Genomic DNA, 26,251 nt, shown 5'->3' with positions numbered 1-26,251 from the left:
TACTCGTTGTATGGTGGTGGGACGAGCACCTCTCCAGTGCTCATTACTTTTACACCTTTCCTCTCATCTCAAGCATTTTCCCCTATTGTGAAAACTATTTAGAATCTCGTGTTTCCTAACACTTCACAGAGTCACAGCCCCGCTCCTGTGTCAGGTATAAGTCCACTACGGGCTCACCATAGACCGTGCTACTTGCAACTTTGTCTTCAGAGTAGTTGAATTTAAAATATCAACAATTTAACAATTTGTTCATCCTTGGATGGGTCATTAAGGGACGGCCTCGCATCTTGCAGGGTCGGAATTTGATACGCGATGACCTAAGCGGTTGGGCACCATTCCTGTGTTTCGACTTCACATCACAGTTCCTACCCCCCTGTCCTTATATTCCTTCAAAGTGTGAGTCACACTGGCTTTTCGCTTTCTCAGGATAATAAACCCTGTATGTTGTGATCATGTCTCCTCTTGAGATACGAAGTTAAATTCTCCCTTTTGTACTCTTTCAAATTAAGATAAAGCTATGGGACAAACATTTGAGCTTAGTTCGATGTTTTTCTGTGGAGGTGGTGAGCAGGTTTGTGTAAGGGGTTACCTTGAGTTACCTTGAGGTGCTTCCGGGGCTTAGCGTCCCCGCGGCCCGGTCGTCGACCAGGCCTCCTGGTTGCTGGACTGATCAACCAGGCTGTTGGACGCGGCTGCTCGCAGCCTGACGTATGAGTCACAGCCTGGTTGATCAGGTATCCTTTGGAGGTGCTTATCCAGTTCTCTCTTGAACACTGTGAGGGGATCATCACACAATAGGGTGTGTGATGAGTTTGTGTGGAGGGAGAGAGAGTATGTATTTTGTGTGTGTGTTAACTATTTGTGCCCACAGGATGTTAGCTCTTGGCCCCCCCCACCGACTCTCGATCTATTTTTCCTATATTATATCTATTATATATATATGTCTTTTCTCTTTCTCACACACACACACACACACACACAGGATGCAGCCAATATCATTTGTCTAACTTTCGGGTACTTACTTACTCCTAGGCGAACAGGTGCATCAGATGGAAGAAACTCTGGACATTTGTTTTTTGCCTTGATCGGGAATCGAACTCGGGTCCATAGGAATACGAACCCAGAGCGCGCGCGTGTGCGTGTGTGTGTAGTCAGCTTGAGTCAGGTGGTGCGAGCAAGCCTTGGACGTGTTATGCTGCCCAACAGCTTCCGGTCTAGGTGACAACAGCTCAACACCGCCCCGGGCCTGACACACACCACCAAACTCATCCAAGCCAACTATACACAGCCTCTTTAAACACAGAAATACATACAAGCAAGTAGATCTAACTCTTCCCAAAACCATACAAATATTTACGAATTTGATGGGAATATTTACATATATATATATATATATATATATATTATATATATAAATAATGCCTACATATAATGTAGTGTTGATTGGTGTTATATTCTTGTACAGTGCGGAATACGTTGCAGGTTGTGACGTCATCAGCGGGTTGGTCACTGACTGAATCGTCTGACTGGAGACCAACAGGTGCCAACAGGTACTTCGTTAGGTAGGTGTGGCCTCCCTCATGTACTCACACCTGTTGATACACCACTCTGGCACCTCTCACACCACTCTGGCACCCCCTCACACCACTCTGGCACTCCTCATACTCCCTTCCTGGCTCCCTCATACCATGATGTGGTGGAGGCAGACTCCAAACACAGTTCCAAATGCAGATATGATTGATCAGGAACCTGTACATCAGTTGATTGACAGTTGAGAGGCAGGACCAAAGAGCCAGAGTTCAACCCCCGCAAGCACAACTAGCTGAGTACCCCCCCCCCCCTGGCGCCCACACCCCCCCCCCCCTGACTCAATAGTAGCAACATGCCCATAAAAAGTGACAAGACCAAACTTCTGAACGACAATTATCCATGAACAGGAAATTGCAAACTCAGCTCACCCTCCGTGTTGGTTAATTACCAAATCACTCATTACACTCCATGACAAGTGTTTCATTCATTTGACAGCGCATATACGCGTCATGTCACCAGATATATGACCTAGTTACTTTTACCTTTTTTGTATGCAATTATAAGGTGATAAATTCACCTTTGTTATGTAAAGCGCATGACAATGTTGTTATGGGGGTGTTATGTCATTCCCACCCACCCCCCCTCTACACCCCCCACGCCTGTCCCCCACCTCCCCTCACCTTCGTGCAGGTTGGTATGTCACATATGCACTTATTAATAAGCCAATATTGGCTATAAGCAAGTGCGAGAACAGGCTGGCAGGATGTCCTACCCCTCACCTAGAATATCCCCTCCCTCCCCCCATCTTTCGTGTGGGATCCCCCCCTCGCGCAGGAAGTCCCCCCCTCCCCCCCCCCACCACCACACACGTGCGGCGCCAGGTGTGACGTAAGGGGGCACTGTTATAATAACATGACGAGGCTGGGAGATAAGTCACGTGTGCCCAGCAGCCTGGTGATTGACTGTACAAATATGACTACCTGTGAGTCAGCCCCCGGGCAGCCTCTCCATATATGTACTTGGTAGTTACTGCTGTATAGTAATTTGTTGCTCACAGCCCCGCTCCTGCGTTAGGGAAGTCCACTACGGGCTCACCATAGCCCGTGCTACTTGCAACTTCTTGTTCCGAGGAGCTGAATCTAAAATAACAACACCAACAATTGCTGTACACTGCCAACCACCCTCTCACTACTAACCACTAACCCACTACCACTACTCACAAGCCGGAATTGTTTGGGGTTGAGCTTAATGCCAATCAACCTCTATTCTAGACTATAGCCGGGCCAGATTCACGAAGCAGTTACGCAAGTACTTACGAACGTGTACATCTTTCCTCAATCTTTGACGGCTTAGGTTACATTTATTAAACAGTTTACAAGCATGAAAACTTCTCAATCAACTGTTGTTATTGTTATAAACAGCCTCCTGGTGCTTCGGAGCTCATTAACTGTTTAGTTATTGTAAACAAAGCCGCCAAAGATTGAGAAAAGATGTGCCGGTTCGTAAGTGCTTGCGTAACTGCTTTGTGAATGGTTATTAAGCAATAGTTTTTTGTTTACACACACACACACACACACACATATATATATATATATATATATATATATATATATATATATATATATATATATATATATATATATATATATATATATATATGTGCGAACAAGCCTGAATGGTCCCCAGGCCTATATGCAACTGAAAACTCACACCCCAGAAGTGACTCGAACCCATACTGCCAGGAGCACACTGCTGGCGTACAGGATCCCTTAACCGTTCGACCAACACGACCGGACAAAAGAGGATAGTAGCCGAGGCTATTTCCATCTCCCCGCCGGCACTCGGTTGGTAATTTGTCCTCTTTTGTCCGGTCGTGTTGGTCGAACGGTTAAGGGATCCTGTATCTAAGTATTACTGAGAATTACCCTCATATGTATGATCTACAGCACAGCACATTAATAGTAATGTTTGCATGAAATTTTGCATGTGAAAAGCAGCATTATACCAAATATACATAACAATGTATACATTTTATAGTGTAATATGTCATATTAAATGATTAGCATTACGAAACAAATATTTCAGTCTACCATCAAAGTCAGCTGGAGGATATAGGTGCTCTACTTTTAACTGCGCTTGGAAAATAGAGAAAACGAAACCCAAGGCACAGACTGCTCTACACGGGGGCTTCGACAGGTCACCCAAACAACTCCACAAAGTGAGTGAAATATATATATATATATATATATATGCTTTTGTTGCTTCTGTTTGAGTATATGTGACTAGTTCTAGGACTATCTGTATCGAGAAGATATCTATGTGTGTGTGGTGCAATATCTGAAAATTGGTTATAACACAAGTGGTTATAATGTAGTGGACTTTTTAACTTACAAGATGAACTCTCAAATAAAATAAAAATAAAACTAGTGACCGAGGAATAAAATGAGAAATTGGAGCAAATGTGAGAGTAAATACATTTGTTATATATGTTAGTAATAAAGCAAGGTGGTGATAATGAGAAATTATAGTTTAGTTATATTTCTAGAAAGTAAAATAGTAGTAATTTAGCAGAGCCAGGCGACGCAATATGGCGAGGAAATAAAGTGCTTCATTGTTTTACTACTGAATAAAGTATAGGTTGAGCAATATGCATTAAGGACAGTCTATGGGAGGAGAGTACAAATATAGTTATGCAGCCTCATATATAATTCCCCATAAGCCAACTTCTGACCTTACCCAGGACGCAACCCACAACAGCTGCCTAACTCCAAGGCATTTTCAAGTTCGGTGAACAAACACATTAGTTAAAAAGGAAACGCGCCCAACCGTTTCTGTCCTGCCTCCGTGGATTAAACCCGCGTCACTCAATTGTGAGCTGAGGACGTAGACCACTGTACTACAGTGATTCTTTGTACTTGTACAAGTACAAGTGTACTTAGCCGGGGACAGGAAGCCGTTACATGGTTTGTCGAGGCTCCCGTCACCAAGCAGCTGCCTTATTACTTATTGTTATGACCTAATGGTGCTTTATGGACTTGAGGGAGCCTTGTATATGTCAGTGGCAGCTCTTAAGTATGGAGAGTGCTTGAGAACTGGGTACCTGGACGCAGTTAAATAAGTCTGGTATATTTTCAGGTGAAGGAAGTAAAGCGGCCGTGGTCTACGTACTCAGGCGGTGGATATGGACACCTTAGTCGCCTGCGTCCGGTAAAGACATTTTCTGCTCCTTCGAGACCTGTCTCACAACCCCAGGGATACCATGCTCCATCTTCGAGACCTGTCTCACAACCCCAGGGATACCATGCCCCATCTTCGAGACCTGCCACTCAATCTCAGGGATACCATGCCCCATCTTCGAGACCTGCCACACAATCCCAGGGATACCATGCCCCATCTTCGAGACCTGCCACACAATCCCAGGGATACGAAGCCCCATCTTCGAGACCTGCCACACAATCTCAGGGATACCATGCCCCATCTTCGAGACCTGCCACACAATCTCAGGGATACCAAGCCCCATCTTCGAGACCTGACACACAGTCTCAGGGATACCATGCCCCATCTTCGAGAACTGCTACACAATCCCAGGGATACCAAGCCCCATCTTCGAGACCTACCTCACAGTCTCAGGGATACCAAGCCCCATCTTCGAGAACTGCTACACAATCCCAGGGATACCAAGCCCCATCTTCGAGACCTGCCACACAATCCCAGGGATACCAAGCCCCATCTTCGAGACCTGCCACACAATCACAGGGATACGAAGCCCCATCTTCAAGATCTGCCACACAATCCGAGAGATTTGAAGCCCCATCTTCGAGACCTGCCACACAATCCCAGGGATACCAAGCCCCATCTTCGAGAACTGCCACACAATCCCAAAGATTCGAAGTCCCATCTTCATTTTTAACAGACTCGTCTACATCTTATGAGTCCCTCCATCCAAGAGTTTCTTCATCTGTTCTGACTTCTGATCCGTCTTCGGATCGCCATTCTTCCTATACCCAGACATCGTCTCTTAATTCTTTCTTACCGTCCTCCTCTCTTAACCTCTCATCATCGTCGAAGTCTCCTGGAAGTAGGTATCAGAGAGCTTCCCCTCCTCTACCACTTCCGCCATATTTATCCCGTTTTCTGAATTTACAGACAACAGGTCGCTCACCCCCCACTGTTGTTTCCCTTGCCAGGCAACATGAGTATCCTTCTTCAACGCCTCTATCAACGCAGCAGAGTCCCAGGGATAGTGTATCCATCCCAAGGAGCTCCCTATCCACAGTCAACTCTCAACTGGTCCAGAGTCTACCTGCTATACGTCTCCCATTAGAGAAAACGGGCACCTTTTTGTCTTCTGATGACCCGACCGACGCTGCTGTGTATTCACTTCTTTCTTCCAATGATACTCTTCTGGCGTTTCTAACCCCATCCCATATAAAGTCAGCAATATCTTCCTCCCTCCCCTCACCACTTCGAACACCGGATTCCTCAACAGATTCAAGTGAAGGAACTCTACCCTATCCACCCTCAGCCCTCGCTTCTTACTTTAACTATCCTTTCCAGCTTCTCAATATTTCTTCTCTATCGGAAATTCCCTCTCGCTTGTCAGTAGGCTCTTTCCCCTTTCGCGTCTCAGCTTCCCAGACAGGAGAAGATGCTGGCCGATCGGGATCTAAATCACAAGGTGCGGCCGAGAGTAATACAAAGACTTCTTCCGCCAACGATGAACTTATTTCTGCCATTGCTAATCTTCTTCTTCGTGAGAAAATGAACGAAATGAGAGAGAATGCAATGCTGAAAGAAAGTCCGATGAACTTCATGCCAGACATTGAACAAACAGCTACTGCCAATGAGTCAAAATCACCAAAGATGACTTCTGATGGCTATGATGCCAGCCTGAACTCAACTGATAGACTGGTAACTGGTACAGAATGGATGAAATTTATTACAAAACATTTAAAGCCCATTTCCAATGGCATGAAAAAGACAGAAGAATCGTCCAAAGACCACGATGACTTCCCATTTAATGTCCTATTGGGAACAAATATGATGTCTAAGTTGGCCTCACGAATTCGTCCTGAAGAGGACGACGAGAAAACCTTAACACCACAAATCTCAGACATAGAGAAAATGGCCAGGAAAGAAAATTCTCAACAGGAAATGCCACGATTCTCCCAAGCAGACGTTCTCAACTCCAACTTGGGTGAAAATAACGTCTTTCAACTTTTCAAGCCGATAATTCCAGCCCGAAATGTAAATGACAAGGAGGACGAACTTAAGAAAACTGTGGAGAAGAAAGACTCCTGGCTGACAGCGGAAGTTGATCTCGGACCAATGGGGATCCTCACCTTGGAAATTGGTGATTACCTCAGTGATCAAATGTACTTAGACGTTGACATCAACGCTCGCGAACAACCTGCAGCTAACAACGCCTCCAACAATAATAGCGAATTTGACTCATTGATCAGTAAAGACACGTTAATGGACGCGTTAAGCGTGCTCAAAGGTACTGGGCAAGGGCTCTCAGAATCTAATCTCAGTCAAGGAAATATTGACAAGCTAAGGTCATGGCTGAATAGGGTCACTGGCCACACCCAGGCTGGCCATACAGAGAGTGTTCTTAGCCAGGACGAGACACCCAACCCGCCTTTCCAGGTCCATCTTAGCTTCTCCTCACCAGTCAACAAAACCATGCTGGTCAAACTCTCAAACATCCTCAAGACGAACACCTCCGGCGCCAGCAGCCCCAACCTCGTCAAACCTCTTATAAATCTTAACGTGACGTCCGGGAGAGTAGCGGCGAAGGCCAACTCCTCAGACGCCGCCAAGCGGTCACGTCTAACACAAGCTTACTACTACTATCATCGTCTCGGGCAGCAAGCGCAGTCTCAGGAGCGTAACCGAATGGGTTTCTTAAGTGACGAGAGCCTCAGTAATCAACTTAAACAAGAAAGGTCCCCTCAAGACGATGCAAGTGGAGTAATCAATCTTTGGAAAGTCATCCCGACGCTCAATTTAAACTTTGACAACGAGACCAGGAACTCGCTGTACAACGAGAGTTCACTGCGGAGCTTCATGAAGAATGCCATATCATTCTGGAACTCGGCCTTGAGGCAGGTGGACTCAGGAGACCAGGACCGAGACGTAACCCAGCATCGTACTGGCCACCGCCCACCTCTGCCACCCCATGAACTAACAGCGCCTCCAGGGGCCAGAGAGAATTCCCTTGGACCTCAAGTTGGGCCACTGGAAGCCTACACAAGGCCACTGGAAGCCTACACAAGGCCACTGGAAGCCTACGCAAGACCACTGGAAGCACCCGTGAGCCCACTGGAAGCATACATAGACCCACTGGACAAACTCATAAAGCCCTTAGAAGCATTTATAAATCAATCAAGAACCCACGTCAACTTCCTGATCGAAAAGAATCGACTTGCAAAAGCATACTCCAACTCGTCGAAGACACAACCCACACCCGCTGCAACGAACACCGAGTCACCCATCCCGTCTATACCGCCACAAGCGATCTATGGCGACAATCCAGCGGCTAGACCGAACGCTTCGACGGTAAATCATCCGAGAAACCTCCGTGACTTAGCAGTTGCGTATCCCTACCACCTCCCTCCTTCGGCTCCCAGCGAGGACCAGCTGCTGGCGTGGATGTTGCATGGGATGAAGGCTGATAGAGATCTCAGAGGAGATGGTGCACAGATTGGTAGAGATAGGGGTGGGGATCAGCAGGCTGTCTGGGATAGGAACAGGGAACAGCAGGCTATCTGGGATAGGAACAGGGAACAGCAGGCTATCTGGGATAGGAACAGGAATCAGCAGGGTGTCTGGGATAGGAACAGGGAACAGCAGACAATATGGGATAGGAACAGGAATCAGCAGGCTATCTGGGATAGGAACAGGGAACAGCAGGCTATATGGGATAGTAACAGGGATCAGCAGGCTGCCTGGGATAGGAACAAGGAGCACCAGGTTGACTGGGATAGTAACAGGGATCAACAGGCTGTCTGGGATAGAAGCAAGGATCAGAATGCTGCCTGGCATAGAAACAGGGATCAACAGGCTGCTTGGGATAGAAACATGAATCAACAGACTGCCTGGGATAGAAACAGGGATCATCAGGCTGCCTGGGATAGAAACAGGGATCAACAGACTGCCTGGGATAGGAACAGGAAACAAGAGGGTGTCCTGGATCGAAACAGAAATGATCCTTGGGATACAGGCAGGGATAATAACTATTCCAGAGATAGGAACAGAGATAATAAAGCAGCCTTGGATAAGAACACTGAACAACTGGCTATCTTGGATAGAGAGATGAAACAACAAGCTATCTGGAACAGAAATATACCGCACCAGGTTATCTTGGATTGGACAAAAGAGCAACAGGCTATATGGGATAGGGAAAGACACCGAGGTAGTGTAGGGGAAGGTAGAGGTGATCGCCGAGCTGACGGGGAAAGAAGGCGAGATTTTGAAGGCAAAAGCGGAAGACTTTATGCAGAAAGAAAGCAAAATAGCCATGTCCCCCCTGCAGGCGGGAAGCGTCTTCAAAGCGGTGGAGACAGCGAGAGTCTCAAGAATGGCAGAGATAAGGAGATTCTCAAGAATGGCAGAGATAAGGAGATTCTCAAGAATGGCGGAGATAGGGAGATTCTCAAGTCTATTATAGAGAGGGAGATTCTAAAGAACGGTGGAGATAAAAGAGATCTCGATAATAGCGGAAATGTAGCAGATTTCAAGAATGGTGGAAAACGGGGTAATCTAACGAATGATAGAAGCATAGATCTCGATAATTATGGAGACAAGGCAAACCTCAAGGGTGATAGAGCGAGAGAAGGAAGGCAAGAAGAGGGAGACAAAAATGATCACAAGGACACTCTGGATGGAAGGGACCATAAGAGTAACATAGACCTGAGCAACTACAGTATATTCATAGACAAACACGAGGCTTACCAGACCCGAAAGGACAGAGCAGGAGATCTGGAGGCTGGAGGTGTCCATGGAGACCAACAGGTATACCAGAACTCACTAGGAGACCCATTTGTTGTGGTGGAGGCTCCTGATCTATCCCGGCACTCTTCAAAGAGCCCTTAGAAGCATTCATAAATCAATCAGAAACACACGTCAACCTCCTGATCGAAAAGAATCAACTTGCCACCACGGAATGTTTGGGAAATTAAACCCAATATTATATTGTACATAAGTAGATATTGCTTTTTTATCTATTGTAAGAGATTAAGAATATAGTAATAGAGGAAATTGTGTAGGACCTATTGGTCCATTAGAGGCAGCTTGTGTATGTCAAACCTTCGGTTGAAACAACACAGCGACCCCACATCAACTGTAATTACCAGAAAATTGCTCTCGAATTCCACATCCTTATTTCCAACCCATTCTCGCTCCCCCCACCACCAAACTCTTTTCTAAAGCTAAACTTATCAAATTGATATACGTTGCTTCATGCCCTATTTTAAGTAGATATTTATAGTTCTGAAATACGATTCCTGTCGTCATAGTCTTTCGTCTATTTCTATGCTGCTATCAAGTCCCTTCTTTATCGTTCTAGAGAGTGCAAATTAAGCTTACCTGATCTACTGTTCATAAGTGAGGTTCCTAATTCCCGGAATTAACTTTGTCATCCTTCTCTTGACAAGTTCAAGAGAATTTATGTCCATAGTACGGTGGCCAAAGCTGTACTGCACAACCTAAATGGTATTTCTAAATATCTAACAAGACCAAGATAAAGGTGAATAACTTTGAAATCTCTTATTATTAACCTTTTATAAATGTCTCGGCTCACCATTTACTTGAAAAACAAAAATAAATAAATTTGCATTGGTCTTGTGACTTAAGATTGACTGACTAATAATGACTTCCAGTCTCTCTCTCATTCAGATTTGGCAATTTCAACATTATTCAGCTGGCATCTGGTGATTGTTTGCTTCGTGGGTAGAGAATCTTTACATTTTTACATTGTTAATAATATCTGCAGTATTCTGTAAGTGGTTTCGAAAGAATTTTGAGTTTTCATACGAATTTATTTTTGACCCTATTTTATTGTCATCAGCATGTTTCCAAAAGGTTTTGTTTAATGTGAGTTAAAGTCGTTTATATACACTGGATATGTAAGCATGAAAAGACCTAGTTTAACGTATCAGTACCATACATCGCCATACACGGCTATACACAGGGGAATTATATATTTCTCGGTTTACATACACTCGCTTTACTTCAGTTCAATAGATTATTATACTTGCTGGTTGTCAGTATGCGAGCAACAGTTGGCTAGAGGCTTACGGCTCGCGCAGATTAAACAAAAAATATGCTGTTATGGTGAACTTAACCCTCTAGAGGTTGACGTTGCCCAATACCACACCAAAAACAGGACCTCCACCTTCCTAGTCAGTCTTTCATCAGGTACAGGTGTTCTGATGAAAGACTCATTATGTCCAAGTGGTTTCAAATCAACCACTTTGCTAAAGAAATTTCATTACTCTATTGAAATTGAAACTCTAAGGCACCTTGGAATACATTACCAGCCCATCCTCCTAAAATGATAGTACTTATAGCAACAATTTCGTCGAACCAATATGTTCTCTTGGACACACACAAAAGAGTTCATGTTTTGTAATATTAGTTTTATATTGTTAAAGAAAAGTTAAAACAATATTAAAACATATCTAGGCCTAGTGGAGCACGTATATGTACTATATTAGGCCTAAGACAGCATGCATTAATGCTATAGGTGCTTGGACAGGTTATCTTAGGTCTTTAGGTAAATTTCCGATTTTCTAGAATGCCATTTAAGCTGATAAAGTAATTCAAAACATTAACTCTTGGGGTTCAACAGTTCATATTGGTCCGATCGACCAAATAGTTGCCACAAGTACAGTACTATCATTTTAGGATGGGTTGTTCATTACATATACGTATATATTTACATATAGCTAGGACTGTCATAAGTGGGTTGGGTCTGCTACCATGGCACAACCCCTTGGTGCCCACAATGACCCAGGCCCCACTGGGTACCCTATCTAGTCTAATATATATTACACAAACATCCCCAGGATGCAGCTCACGACAGCTGTTTAATTACCAGATACCTATTTCATGCTTGGTGAACAGAAGCATCGGGTAAAAGGAAACGTTGACCAAACGCTTCTGTCCCGCCGCGAGAATTGACGCACGGGCGTCAGTTCGTGTGTACTTGATGTGTCACTATTGTCTGCGTGAGCCCCACGAACATCACGACGAGGTGATGTTCGTGATGTTGACATAGCTCGAGTGCGTGGGGGAGTTGTGTAAGACCCTGGTTTGTGTCTCGGAGAGGCTACAGGATCCAGTAAGTTCAGTAGAACTTCGGTTTCAACTCTTTTTCCATGTCGTAGCTCAGTCGATTAAGGCAGCGTCTGGGATGCTCACAGACGTCGGTTCGAATCCTCGCCACGGCCCTTGTGGATTTGTTCACGAGGTAACAGTGGCGCTTCCTCCCTTACAGCTATGACAAATGATCTACTTATACCATGAAGTTATGGGCGCTTGCATTACGTGTGTGGACATGTTTACGTATTGTAGGGATGGGTCAGCCACAATGGCCACATGTATTATTGTATGTTTATTTTAATTGAATGTTAAGTCATTTCTTACTCAATCTTCATTTTCAACATTCGTCTCTAATGAAGTTCTTTCTTCATTATATTTTCATAAACTTTAAAGCTATGACAAACCTTGTTGACTATTATTAAACTATTTTACTTTAAAAGATGTTAAGTTTCATTTATACCAGGATATACAAAGGACATATTGTGTTCTCGAATCATTTTTAATTTGGGTAGACTTTTGAGTTCACAAATATAATTTACCAAAAATTCATTGGCGGAAAAATGACGCACAAATGAAAATAAACTATCAGAAAATACAATTTTTATTTATTTTGATCAGTATAGCCACGAGTGAGGACCCTGTGCTGGGGGTTCCATAGGGCAAGCAGCTGGTGGTTGAGTACATGTCACTGGAAGCTATTTGTACTGGTATAGCATGAGTTTTAGACACAAATTTTCCTGAGAAGGTGAACCGTTCAGTGAGGATCTATAGAAAGAAGAAATTGAGTGCACTCATAGAAGTTGAATGAAGAAATAACTGAAAATGGAAAGAAGTAATATAACAAGAGATATAAAGATTCATATCTGGTAATTACTTGCGTTTGGAGGAGCAAAATACAAATTTGGAAACTGCAACCTTTACAGCTGTTATTGGCGCTAGTAACATAAATTGTCCTCTTGCTGCTATCTGCTAGTAGACCAAGGACTACCTGCTAGTAGCTTAAGGACTATCTGCTAGCTGTTCATGACTGCTATCTTGTGAGCAGTCATGGACTACTGCAAGGTCCCTTAAGCAGAAAAGAGTTTGAGCCTTTGTGGGTAGCCATAGGGATTTAAACCTATCTTGTCGATGTGGGCAAATGATGACGGGAATGGGTTCATAGGCCTCATAACAGTGATGATGTAAGGATTGTGGGCAACGACAGCTAGGCGTTCAAAGGCCGTCGTGACGTTCCCAATCTCATCCACCTTCGTCGCTAGGCCATATGGGTCGGCGGAGACGGACTCAGTCTTGCCGAAAGGTGTCTCGAGGGTCCTTGAGGTGATGTCTTTCTTTTTTAACGTTGATGCATATCCATAAGGATTCCTGTCAATCTCCCCAGAGGTGCCGAAGCTGGAACCACCCGTTGGTAGTTTGACCACGTGTGTGGAGAAGCCATAGGGATTGAAACGAACTGTTTCCGCCACTTTTTGGTTAAATGAGCTCACAATACCATCTAAGGGCTTTGTGAACTGTTTCTCTATCTTACTGGAGTATCCGTAAGGGTTAACAGGAATGTTACTACTCTGGACGAAAGCCGTTGGTTCAGGTTCAAGTTGTTCTACATGCTCTGAGAACCCATATGGATTTGATGGAATGGAATCAATGCCGCCAAAACTAGATAAATGGGTTAAAGTATAGTAAGGCAAACGTTCAATTTTTGTGGAGTAGCCATAAGGGTTTGCTGGAATGATCTGAACCTCTTCAAAAGTGGATGGTGCTTCTTTCAGTTTTTTATATGTGGAGAATCCATAAGGGTTTGTATTGATACTGTCGACACTCTGAAAGCTAGAAGAGAGTTCCCTCGTTTTCTGTGAGTCTCTTTCTATGTATTCGGAATATCCATATGGGTTGACAGCAATGGTCTCAACGTCTGCAAAGGCTTCTGGTGATACATCTAGTTTCTTTACCTGGTCAGAGAAACCATATGGGTTGCCAGAGATAGCTTCAGTGGTCTGGAAGCCAGAAGTTCTCGTCTTCTGGTAAGTGGTATCTTTGATGAAACTTGAGAAACCATATGGATTACTAAGGACATTATTCACGACTGAGAATGGTGTCGGAGCCTCTAACATAGATTGAACTCTATTCGAGAACCCGTATGGGTTAGTGAGTATTGCTGAAGCCGTTACGAAACTGGATGGCAAATGTTTGGTGGAGCGTGTCTCACGAATAATTTTATCTGAGTAACCATATGGGTTTGCTATAATATACTTGAAAGTTTCAAAGGCAACTGGAGAATGTATTAATTCCTTAACATTTTCAGAGAAACCATAAGGATTTGACTGAATACGGACACTCTTCACAAAACCAGATGATCGCAAGTTTAGAGTATTTGGAAGATTTACAATATATTGCGAAAAACCATATGGATTTCCAGAAATTATTTCGAAGTTTACAAAGCTAGACGGAACTGCATCTAATTTAGTTATTTCTTCTGTTAGTCCATAAGGATTATTTGGAATACTAGTCACTGAAGTGAATGATGATGGCAACTGTCGAGAACCCACCTGTTCCCTCTCTATATTGTTTGAATATCCATAGGGATTAACTGGTATCGTATTTGTTTTCTCAAAACTGCTGGGTACATCATCTAAGGATATAATATTATTGGAAAACCCATAAGGATTGTTAACAATTTCGCCAGATTTGGCAAATCCGCTCTGTATCTCACCGACCCTCTCGTTCCTACTCTCTATGTTATCCGAGAAACCGTAAGGGTTAGTAGCAATGATATTTATGGCTTCAAATACGTGTGGGATCTCCAGAGTTTTAATATACTGTGAATATCCATAAGGATTATCTTTAACAGAAGCGATATTCTCAAAGCCGGATGTCCGTTGATTAGGATTGTGTCTTTCCAGGATGAGCCTTTCTGAGAAGCCGTATGGGTTGTTGGGGATGGTATCAACTTTATAAAATGAACTCGGCTCTGTAATAGTAACAAATTGCTCAGGATATCCATAAGAATTGCTCACAATGGATGAAACAGATCCAAAGCTGGACTTTCTTTCTCGAAGGGGATAAAGACTCTTTTCGATTTTATTACTGAACCCATAAGGATTCTTAGAAACTAATTTCGTTTTTTCAAAACTACCTGGAGTATCCGAAAGGCTCTTCACTTCTTGTAAGAAGCCATAAGGATTTGTTGGGATCCTTAATATAGTTTCAAATCCACTGGCTAGACTACCAGGAATAAATCTTGTAGCTATAACATGCTGAGAATAGCCATATGGATTCCCTGCAATAACATTAACGTTTTCAAAAGCACCAGGTTCTTCCTCGTAAGAAACGACCTGGTCTGAATATCCATATGGGTTGTATGAGACGACCTCAACGGTAGCAAAACTTGATGGGAAGTGTCTGGGTGCAAAGTTTCCCTTTATAATCCTCTCAGAGAAGCCATAAGGATTCTTTGGGATCACGCTAACTCTCTCATAAGCACTCTCTGCCTCACTGAGTCTTCTCACTGCTCCAGAAACATCTTCTGGATTGCCAGACGTTCCATCACTGCTTTCCCATATGGAGAAAGGTTGAGTTGGTTGAGTTGGTTGCTTTCTTATATGGGTCGAGTACCCATATGGATTTTCAGGAATAGAATCAACTGCCGAAAAACTTGTTGTGTGATACCTGGGTATGTGGATGTCTGACTCTACATGCTGAGAAAACCCGTAGGGATTAGTGGGTATTAACTCCAAATTTTCAAACCCAGAGGGAACTTCTGTTCCTCTAAAACCTTCTAGCGCATATCCATATGGATTTGAACGTACAACGTGAACGGTGTTGAATCCACTAATTCTTTCTCCTGCACGATGAGACAATAATTGGATTTGATTAGAATAACCATAAGGATTAACTGATATTAACGCTACTGAAGAAAAGGCTTCTGATGCCTTTCTTAATTCGACTGTATTCTGAGAGAAGCCATATGGATTTGTCAAGATGGGCTTTGTTTGTCCAAAACTACTAACTGTGCTTCCAGTGCTGTAAGTCTTCTTCTCAATATTCTGAGAATATCCATATGGGTTTGAGACAATTACTTTGACGGTTGTAAATGCTTCTGGATAATCTTTAAGCTTCCTAAACTCAGTTGAGTAGCCATAAGGATTACCAGGAATCGATTCTACCCTTTCAAAAAGACTTTTAGCATTCCTGGATGTGCTAGTCTCTTTTCGAATGTGTTCAGAATAGCCGTATGGATTAGACAAAATTACTGGCACAGCCTCAAAAGCCTCTGGCTTATCATTCATACTTTTTATATTATTGGAATATCCATATGGATTTTCTGGAATAATTTCCACTCTCTCAAAGCCGCTACCAAATTCCTTGACTCTGTATATTTCCCTCTTAAAATTCTCAGAATAACCATAAGGGTTTGAAGGTACTGTTTCAATAGTCTTAAAGGCCTCGGGTGTCTCACCGAGTGTCCTAAATTCTGGTGAGAAGCCATATGGATTATCAGCAATTTCTTCTGCTTTATTGAAGCTACTGTCATGTTCCTTTATCTTAAAGCTTTCTGGTTGAAATGTCTCAGTGAAACCATACGGATTCAAAGCAATCTTCGGAACTACTTCAAATGACTCAGACGCTCCATTAAGTTCCTTGAATGTAGTTGAATATCCATAAGGGTTATTAACAATGGTCCCCAGGTTACCAAAGGAACTATAGGCAGATTTTGGTTGGTAGGGTTCTTGCTGGATGTTTTCTGAAAAACCATATGGGTTTGACGAGATGATTGGAGATGGTTCAAAGGCCTCGGGTTTATCACTTAGCCTTTTGATCTCGGTGGAGTACCCATATGGGTTGTTAGGGATGGTCTTCACTTCTTGGAACAAATTATCTGCATGTCTTGGTTTATGAGTTTCTTGCTGGATCTGATCGGAGAACCCGTATGGGTTCGAAGCTACAACGACAACAGCTTCAAAGGCATCAGACCCCTCATTAAGCTTCTGAATATTAGTTGCATACCCATAAGGATTGTCAGAAATAACACCAACGCTCTTGAACAAACTACCAGCACTCCTTGGTCTGTAACTTCCTCTCTGGACGTTCTGTGAATAACCATATGGATTCAAGGCTATTACTGGAACAGGTCCAAAGGCCTCAGACAAATCACTTAATTTCTCGAATCCCGTTCCATACCCATAGGGATCGTTGGGGATTATTTTGACATTTTCGAATCCTCTACCAGCGACCTTCGCCTTGTGGGTCTCCCTTTGAATTTTCTTTGCGTAACCATAGGGATTTGAAGTGATGACCGGACATTCTTGGATTTCTTGGCATTCCTGGAAGACAGATGGAGGTGGCGAGAACTCCACGACTATGGTGGAGATACCATATGGGTTAGAGGCGATGGCTGAGACGGGCTGGAAGCTGGAGGTCAGGTTGAGGGGACTGAAGTGCTTGACGGTTATACGGCCGTCTGGATCATCGCTCACGAACGCTCTAGGCGGTGGCGCTGGGAATCCTGGGATGTCGTACCTGTTGTGGAAAGAGAAGAGTCATTGTTATTCATGATAAATACTACGAGAGAGATGGAGAGAGAGGTACAAATTAACTAGTACTGGCAAAGGGAAACAATATAATCATATTCTGCTTATAAAATAAGTGTCTGTAGAGAATTCTCTCCATACATACTATGAAGATTATCTAAGATGTTGCAGTCTCTTAAGTGAACAAATATTGATGCATGCAATGCTGCGATGAGTGTTGCAATGCCTTTAAACTTCTGTCGAGGCTGAACATTCTCTTTAACAAGTGGTACATTTTATTATGGACTTTGTTTTACACTTTTTTAAACAGTATGAAAAATTTCTTATCAAAATTAGCATAAAATGAGCACATGTTACCTACCGACACACAGCGACTTGAACATTAGATACACGTGATAAAGACAGAGGCTAAGATACCACGTGATAAAGACAGAGGCTAAGATACCACGTGATAAAGACAGAGGCTAAGATACCACGTGATAAAGACAGAGGCTAAGATACCACGTGATAAAGACAGAGGCTAAGATACCACGTGATAAAGACAGAGGCTAAGATACCACGTGATAAAGACAGAGGCTAAGATACCACGTGATAAAGACAGAGGCTAAGATACCACGTGATAAAGACAGAGGCTAATATACCACGTGATAAAGACAGAGGCTAAGATACCACGTGATAAAGACAGAGGCTAAGATACACGTGATAAAGACAGAGGCTAAGATACCACGTGATAAAGACAGAGGCTAAGATACACGTGATAAAGACAGAGGCTAAGATACCACGTGATAAAGACAGAGGTTAAGCACAGAGCTGTGTGACACCTTTACATCTCACTGAGGCACTCCCAAGACTTCAATGTTGCTTCTCTACAACTAAGTTTGGCTCCCACTCATCCTAAGAGAAATTTACCTCTTCCCAGCTAAATGTAGCATAGACACAGCTAAATGTAGCACAGTCACAGGTAAATGTAGCACAGTAACAGCTAAATGTAGCACAATCACAGCTAAATGTAGCCTAGATGCTGTGTGTATCCTCCCCAAGAGTGACTGACCACAAACACAACACAGGTTTTCAGCCGCTTCGGCTCTCAACAACTTTACGAAACCTTAGAAAAAGTGACCTATAAATACATCGTCTTGGCCGGAAAAATATATTAACCGGGTCTAACACAGCAATATGTAACCGACTCTTGAGGGATAAGCAGTCGTGAATAAGGTGGTCGAGTGGGTAAAACTCATGTCTCCATTGTACTGGGTGGGTGAGTAGGGTGTGTGAATTGGCTTGCTCATCTGTGGGAGCGGGGAGATGGAAGCTGGGGTAGAGAGTCAGGTGTAAGATAAGGGCAGGGGAAGGCTGTATGGAGAACAGGTGGGACTGATTGGTGGAAGAAACAGGTAGGGTGGATCACGGGCTCACTATAGCCCGTGCTACATGGACATTTCGTTCTGAGTAGCTAAATCTAAAGCAACAGGTTGGTGGGAACAGTTACAGCACCGCTCCTGTGTCAGGTAAGTCCACTACGGGCTCGCCAGAGTCCGTGCTACTTGTTACAGCACCGCTCCTGTGTCAGGTAAGTCCACTACGGGCTCGCCAGAGTCCGTGCTACTTGTTACAGCACCGCTCCTGTGTCAGGTAAGTCCACTACGGGCTCGCCAGAGTCCGTGCTACTTGTTACAGCACCGCTCCTGTGTCAGGTAAGTCCACTACGGGCTCACCATAGCCCGTGCTACTTGTTACAGCACCGCTCCTGTGTCAGGTAAGTCCACTACGGGCTCACCATAGCCCGTGCTACTTGTTACAGCACCGCTCCTGTGTCAGGTAAGTCCACTACGGGCTCGCCTTAGCCCGTGCTACTTGCAACTTTTTGTTCCGAGGAGCTGAATCTCTAAAACAAGAAGCGGGTGGAATGGAAAAATTGCGATAGAGCAAAGAGAAGTCGAATAGATGGGAAGAAAAGGATTATGTGTGGGGGAGATGGAGGTTAGAATGGTGTAGGGAGGACGTTGGTGAAGACTGTGAGGGCGGCGGTACACACGCCACAGGTACGAGGCATATAAGAGCCTCCACAGGTACGAGGCACAAGAGCCTCCACAGGTACGAGGCATATAAGAGCCTCCACAGGTACGAGGCACAAGAGCCTCCACAGGTACGAGGCACATAAGAGCCTCCACAGGTGCTAGGCACAAGAGCCTCCACAGGTGCTAGGCACAAGAGCCTCCACAGGTACGAGGCACAAGAGCCTCCACAGGTACGAGGCACATAAGAGCCTCCACAGGTGCTAGGCACAAGAGCCTCCACAGGTGCTAGGCACAAGAGCCTCCACAGGTACGAGGCACAAGAGCCTCCACAGGTACGAGGCACATAAGAGCCTCCACAGGTGCTAGGCACAAGAGCCTCCACAGGTGCTAGGCACAAGAGCCTCCACAGGTACGAGGCACATAAGAGCCTCCACAGGTGCTAGGCACAAGAGCCTCCACAGGTACAAGGTACAAGAGCCTCCACAGGTACGAGGAACAAGAGCCTCCACAGGTGCTAGGCACATAAGAGCCTCCACAGGTGCTAGGTACAAGAGCCTCCACAGGTACGAGGAACAAGAGCCTCCACAGGTACGAGGCACATAAGAGCCTCCACAGGTGCTAGGCACAAGAGCCTCCACAGGTACAAGGTACAAGAGCCTCCACAGGTACAAGGTACAAGAGCCTCCACAGGTACGAGGAACAAGAGCCTCCACAGGTTCGAGGTACAAGAGCCTCCACAGGTACGAGGAACAAGAGCCTCCACAGGTTCGAGGTACAAGAGCCTCCACAGGTACGAGGAACAAGAGCCTCCACAGGTACAAGGCACAAGAGCCTCCATAGCAGCACTTTTTAACCCCTACACAACCACCATCACCGAAGTCATCACCACCACCACCACCACCACCACCAGCAGCAGCAGGTGGTGATGGTGGTGATGGTGGTGGTGGTGGTGGCAGCGTGAGCCAGCAGCCAAGGTTAAGGCTCACAGTTCCTGGAACAGCCCCCCAGCTACAACTGCCCCCCCCCCCTGCCCCCCCCCCTTAAAGATAGACACTGGCGCAAACCTGCTTGACAAGTCCTGGGCCGAGTTGTGACCAGACGCTGGCTTGCAGGTCCACGCGATTTATCGCCCCTCTCACCAACCTCATTCAAGCACTTAAAACTGCCCAATTACGAAACACGTACATCTTTCCCCACTTTTGTCGGCTTAGTTACGTCTTAAAATAATGTATAAGTTCCATAAGATCTACGAGGTTGTCTATAACAACAATTGGTTGTGAAGTTACGAAGCGCATAAACTGCTCAAAATTACAGACCAGACCGCCAATGGCCGTGGAAAGATGTAGAGGTTTCGTAAGAGCTTATGTAAATGTTTGTTGATTCTTCGCATAACTGAGAATTGTTTAATTTTGTGACGTCCTCGGGTACGTTGTGGAGGAGCCGGTGGTGGAGATGTGTGGTGGGGTGAAGGGCCTCCTTGGTGGGGGCCGGGGGGGGGGAGGAGGAGTGTCGGGGGGGGGGGCACGGTGGAGGTGATGGGGGTGTTGGGGGGGTGCAGGAGGCAAGTGTAGTGAGGTGTAGGAGGGAGGAAACAGTGGAGTAGAAAGGGAGAAGAATGAGACCAGAGTGAGGCGAGGAATCACGGAGGGAGATGAGAGAGTGAGGGAGTGAGGTGAGAGTGTGAGGGAAGGTGAGAGAGGGAGGGAGGGAGGTGAGAGAGAGAGTGAGGGGGACCAAGGAACAGGTCCCCCCCAGCAAGGAGTCTGGCCATCCACTTCCAGGAATCACTGTTGCCATGCACAACTCCCACAAAAACGTTTGAAGCACACTGTCTTAACCGCCAGTGGGATCTAAATATATGTGTGAACCCTCACTCCATGCTGCATGTGTGTCTCTCACATGTATGCTGCATGTGTGAACCCTCACTCCATGCTGCATGTGTGTCTCTCACATATATGCTGCATGTGTGTCTCTCACATATATGCTGCATGTGTGTCTCTCACATGTATGCTGCATGTGTGTCTCTCACATGTATGCTGCATGTGTGTCTCTCACATATATGCTGCATGTGTGTCTCTCACATATATGCTGCATGTGTGTCTCTCACATATATGCTGCATGTGTGTCTCTCACATATATGCTGCATGTGTGTCTCTCACATATATGTGTGTCTCTCACATATATGTGTGTCTCTCACATATATGTGTGTCTCTCACATATATGTGTGTCTCTCACATATATGTGTGTCTCTCACACCACGCTGCAACCCGTCCTCCATTCCATCCAGCGGTCGACCCCACAGACGCATTCATCAATTTAAACATTCTGTTCATTCAAAACAGAACTTTTCTCAAATATAAATGAATATTATTATATATTAGCATATTGTGCATATTTAGGCCCTAGTTAGGTTAGGTTAGGTTAGGTTAGGTTAGGTTAGGTTAGGTTAGGTGTTTAGGTTCTGTTGGCGATTATTTGTATTTGTAGTACGTGGGTGAAGCATTTACAGCGTTGTGGTTCGAACAAAAGTCGTCAGTGAAGCACTTGTTCCGGAAGTGTTCGAACATCATCAGTTATAAGTCGTGTGTAAACCGTTTTTCATTCATAAACAGCTGGGGTTTGGCGGGTGCATGGAATGGACTTTGGGTCTTTGCTTATGAGGACGGGTTGGGTCTTGTAGTACAGTTCTGCCTCATTCTCGACTCACAACTGAACATGGGGAGCCCGGGTTCGATTTTTCGAGCGGGTCGGAAATGGTCAGGCACATTTCCTTTCACCTTATGCCTCTGTTCACCTAGCAGTAAGTAGGTCCCCAGGAGTTAGGCAACTGTTGCGGGGTGTCCTCCTGGTGAAGGTCAGTAGTTCGACCTTAGGAGAACCTTAATATTGAACAAGAGAGGTCTGAAGAACTTGCTGAACAAGAGAGGTCTGAAGAACTTGCTGAACAAGAGAGGTCTGAAGAACTTGCTGAACAAGGAGGTCTGAAGAACATGCTGAACAAAACAGGTCTGAAGAACATGCTGAACAAGAGAGGTCTGAAGAACTTGCTGAACAAGGAGGTCTGAAGAACTTGCTGAACAAGAAGGTCTGAAGAACATGCTGAACAAAACAGGTCTGAAGAACATGCTGAACAAGAGAGGTCTGAAGAACATGCTGAACAAAACAGGTCTGAAGAACATGCTGAACAAGAGGTCTGAAGAACATGCTGAACAAGAGGTCTGAAGAACATGCTGAACAAGAGGTCTGAAGAACATGCTGAACAAAACAGGTCTGAAGAACATGCTGAACAAGAGAGGTCTGAAGAATATGCTGAACAAAACAGGTCTGAAGAACATGCTGAACAAAACAGGTCTGAAGAACATGCTGAACAAGACAGGTCTGAAGAACATGCTGAACAAAACAGGTCTGAAGAACATGCTGAACAAAACAGGTCTGAAGAACATGCTGAACAAGACAGGTCTGAAGAACATGCTGAACAAGACAGGTCTGAAGAACATGCTGAACAAAACAGGTCTGAAGAACATGCTGAACAAGACAGGTCTGAAGAACATGCTGAACAAGACAGGTCTGAAGAACATGCTGAACAAAACAGGTCTGAAGAACATGCTGAACAAGACAGGTCTGAAGAACATGCTGAACAAAACAGGTCTGAAGAACATGCTGAACAAAACAGGTCTGAAGAACATGCTGAACAAGAGAGGTCTGAAGAACATGCTGAACAAGAGGTCTGAAGAACATGCTGAACAAGAAAGGTCTGAAGAACATGCTGAACAAGAGGTCTGAAGAACATGCTGAACAAGAGGTCTGAAGAACATGCTGAACAAGAAAGGTCTGAAGAACATGCTGAACAAGAGGTCTGAAGAACATGCTGAACAAGACAGGTCTGAAGAACTTGCAAAAAATATTTGTTTTATGATAGTAAATTGAACACAAAGTACACACGTTTCGACCGCAGCCAATCAGGATAGGCAAGGATAGGGGGGACAGCGCCCCACCCTACACGCCGCCGCCCTGTCCCCGAGCCATCAATGGAATGGACGTTGTATATTCACACAGGAGAGGAGGAGGATGGATGGGATAGGCCGCCAGCCAGCACTGGGATAGTTGCCCAGATGCAGAGAATAGGATAGATGGTTGGATTTAATCATGGTTAGTCGAGGTTCTCCTGGGCCTACTACTGATATCTTCCCAGGGCGCTACCCGTAACTGCTAGGTGAACAGAGGCATCAGGTGAAAGGAAACGTGTTGTATTATCCAGCTCTCGGATTGAACTTGGATCCCTCGATTGTGCGTCCAGGATGTAGACCACTGTGTTTTACGAAACCAAATGTGTCCAGGGCCTGGCATGTGTCAGCGTATGTGCCCAGGGTCCTTGGCACGTGTCAGGGTATGTGTCCAGGGCCTGGCATGTGTCAGCGTATGTGCCCAGGGCCTTGGCACGGGTCAGGGTATGTGTCCAGGGCCTGGCACGGGTCAGGGTATGTGCCCAGGGCCTTGGCACGGGTCAGGGTATGTGTCCAGGGCCTTGGCACGGGTCAGGGTATGTGTCCAGGGCCTTGGCACGGGTCAGGGTATGTGTCCAGGGCCTGGCACGTGTCAGGGTATGTGTCCAGGGCCTTGGCACGGGTCAGGGTATGTGTCCAGGGCATGGCATGTGTCCAGGTCCTGGCATGTGTCCAGGGCGGCCAACACCCCCCCCCCCCACAGGCAAGTCTGGCAAGCAACCTTTCGTAGGTGAAAATTTAAACAGTAAATTAAACAAAAACAACACCTCGGAAACTTTCACATCTTGAGACAGTTAGGCAAATTGAGTCTGGGTACAGTACTGGGTACAGCAAGTACCCAGTTGTGTCTGGGTACAGCAAGTACCCAGTTGAGTCTGGGTACAGCAAGTGCCCAGTTGAGTCTGGGTACAGCAAGTACCCAGTTGAGTCTGGGTACAGCAAGTACCCAGTTGTGTCTGGGTACAGCAAGTACCCAGTTGAGTCTGGGTACAGCAAGTACCCAGTTGAGTCTGGGTACAGCAAGTACCCAGTTGTGTCTGGGTACAGCAAGTACCCAGTTGAGTCTGGGTACAGCAAGTACCCAGTTGTGTCTGGGTACAGCAAGTACCCAGTTGTGTCTGGGTACAGCAAGTACCCAGTTGAGTCTGGGTACAGCAAGTACCCAGTTGAGTCTGGGTACAGCAAGTACCCAGTTGTGTGTGGGTACAGCAAGTGCCTAGTTGAGTCTGGGTACAGCAAGGGGGGGAGGAGGAAGAGAGAGAGAGAGAGAGAGACAGAGACACACAGAGAGAGAGAGAGAGAGAGAGAGAGAGAGAGAGAGAGAGAGAGAGAGAGAGAGAGAGAGAGAGAGAGAGAGAGAGAGAGAGAGAGAGAGAGAGAGAGAGAGAGACAGAGACACAGAGAGAGAGAGAGAGAGAGAGAGAGAGAGAGAGAGAGAGAGAGAGAGAGAGAGAGAGAGAGAGAGAGAGAGAGAGAGAGAGAGAGAGAGAGAGAGAGACAGAGAGAGACAGAGAGAGAGAGAGAGAGAGAGAGAGAGAGAGAGAGAGAGAGAGAGAGAGAGAGAGAGAGAGAGAGAGAGAGAGAGAGAGAGAGAGAGAGAGAGAGAGAGAAAGCAGCACCAACGTGGGGTTTTCTGTGCATCATGCTGTTTATCAGAGAGCGAGGGGTGGGGGGGATGGAGAAGGTACGGGGTGATGGGGAGGTGTGTGATTTTGGGGGCAGTGTTGGAGCAGGGGAGGTACCACCCCCCCAACACACACACCCTCACCCCCAACACACACACCATCACCTCCAAAGAGTTCCAGCAACTTTCTCCTCCAAACCTGACATAAATAAGATAATTTTCGCGAGCCCTCTCTCCAACACTCCCCCCCCTTCCTGAAGTGTTGGAGATCCACCTCCCACACTACAGCATTTACGTAATTTGATGAATATGTTCTGTGTGTCTTAGTGCTTACTTCATCTACTTTGTACATAAGCTTAAATATGACAGCTGCAAGAACAGGCTATAAAAAGTTTGCAATAAGGGTTATAATCTTGCAATAATACTAATAATACTCACGTTATTATTGGTGACACGAGCGCCGTTAGTAATATCTGTGAAGAGTATACCAAAATTAGCAGTATTCACGAATGACATGGAATACGTTCTATATTTCAAATACGTATTAAACTACTCTATTATTGACAATGTCTTCAGCAAATGTATATTTCACGTGTTAAATGTATATCACACTTTTATGTATCACTTATACACAATACGACAACAAACTAGAGGAGCACTTACAAGGAGACGCATCTCGTCTGACGGTGTGTGAAGATCTGAGAAGGATGCTTCCGTCCGACCCGTCCAGGTCTCCTACGCCCGACACCCGTCCTCTTTACCCAATCACAGGCCATGAGCCTCGCCCAAGTAACCAATCACCAGCCATGAGCCTCCCTCAGCTAACCAATCACCAGCCATGAGCCTCGCACAGCTAACCAGAAACTAGCACATCTGATGTACTCTCACATTTCCTTGCCATGAACTCTCTGAGAATCTTAGCCAATCAGGGCCAGCCTAACATGGCACCTAGACACACCCACCAACCAATGACCGCGGGTTTACAGAACCTAAACAGGAGTAGAGTGACCACGTAACCTCTGATTCCAGGAAAAATTATACTACTTTTTTCAACGGCTTCCAGGAAGCGGAGTTCACCTGATAACTAGTTACCTTGGCGTGGACACCGATATGTAGAGCGTGTTTACTAGTATATGTGAGTTACAGCCCCGCTCCTGTGCCAGGTAAGTCCACTACGGGCTCACCTTAACCCGTGCTACTAATGGTATATAAGCCAACATT

At 45.3% G+C, this 26,251-nt stretch overlaps 3 protein-coding genes across 3 annotated transcripts; 2 read left to right on the top strand and 1 right to left on the bottom strand.

The window, feature by feature from the left end:
* Nucleotides 1–1,458: 1,458 nt before the first annotated feature.
* LOC123762262 (uncharacterized) lies at nt 1,459–10,506 on the top strand. The gene is made up of 3 exons (XM_045748666.2): nt 1,459–1,562; nt 3,616–3,748; nt 4,666–10,506. The coding sequence occupies exon 3, from the start codon at nt 6,292–6,294 to the stop codon at nt 9,625–9,627; it is 3,336 nt and encodes a 1,111-aa protein (XP_045604622.1). The 5' UTR covers nt 1,459–1,562; nt 3,616–3,748; nt 4,666–6,291; the 3' UTR covers nt 9,628–10,506.
* On the top strand, nt 4,790–5,440 carry LOC138366278 (uncharacterized). The gene has a single exon (XM_069327294.1). The coding sequence runs from the start codon at nt 4,790–4,792 to the stop codon at nt 5,438–5,440; it is 651 nt and encodes a 216-aa protein (XP_069183395.1).
* Nucleotides 10,507–12,336: 1,830 nt separating the features above from the next.
* LOC123762261 (mucin-3B) lies at nt 12,337–25,859 on the bottom strand. The gene is made up of 3 exons (XM_045748665.2): nt 25,694–25,859; nt 25,469–25,503; nt 12,337–17,373 (listed from the first exon to the last, which is right to left on the bottom strand). The coding sequence occupies exons 1-3, from the start codon at nt 25,703–25,705 to the stop codon at nt 12,924–12,926; spliced, it is 4,497 nt and encodes a 1,498-aa protein (XP_045604621.2). The 5' UTR covers nt 25,706–25,859; the 3' UTR covers nt 12,337–12,923.
* Nucleotides 25,860–26,251: the final 392 nt, after the last annotated feature.

This window comes from Procambarus clarkii, chromosome 2 (assembly GCF_040958095.1).
Source record: "Procambarus clarkii isolate CNS0578487 chromosome 2, FALCON_Pclarkii_2.0, whole genome shotgun sequence".
NCBI classification, from domain to species: domain Eukaryota; kingdom Metazoa; phylum Arthropoda; class Malacostraca; order Decapoda; family Cambaridae; genus Procambarus; species Procambarus clarkii.
The sequence above is the reverse complement of the archived record's forward strand: the minus strand, read 5'-3'. Positions and strand labels throughout refer to the sequence as shown.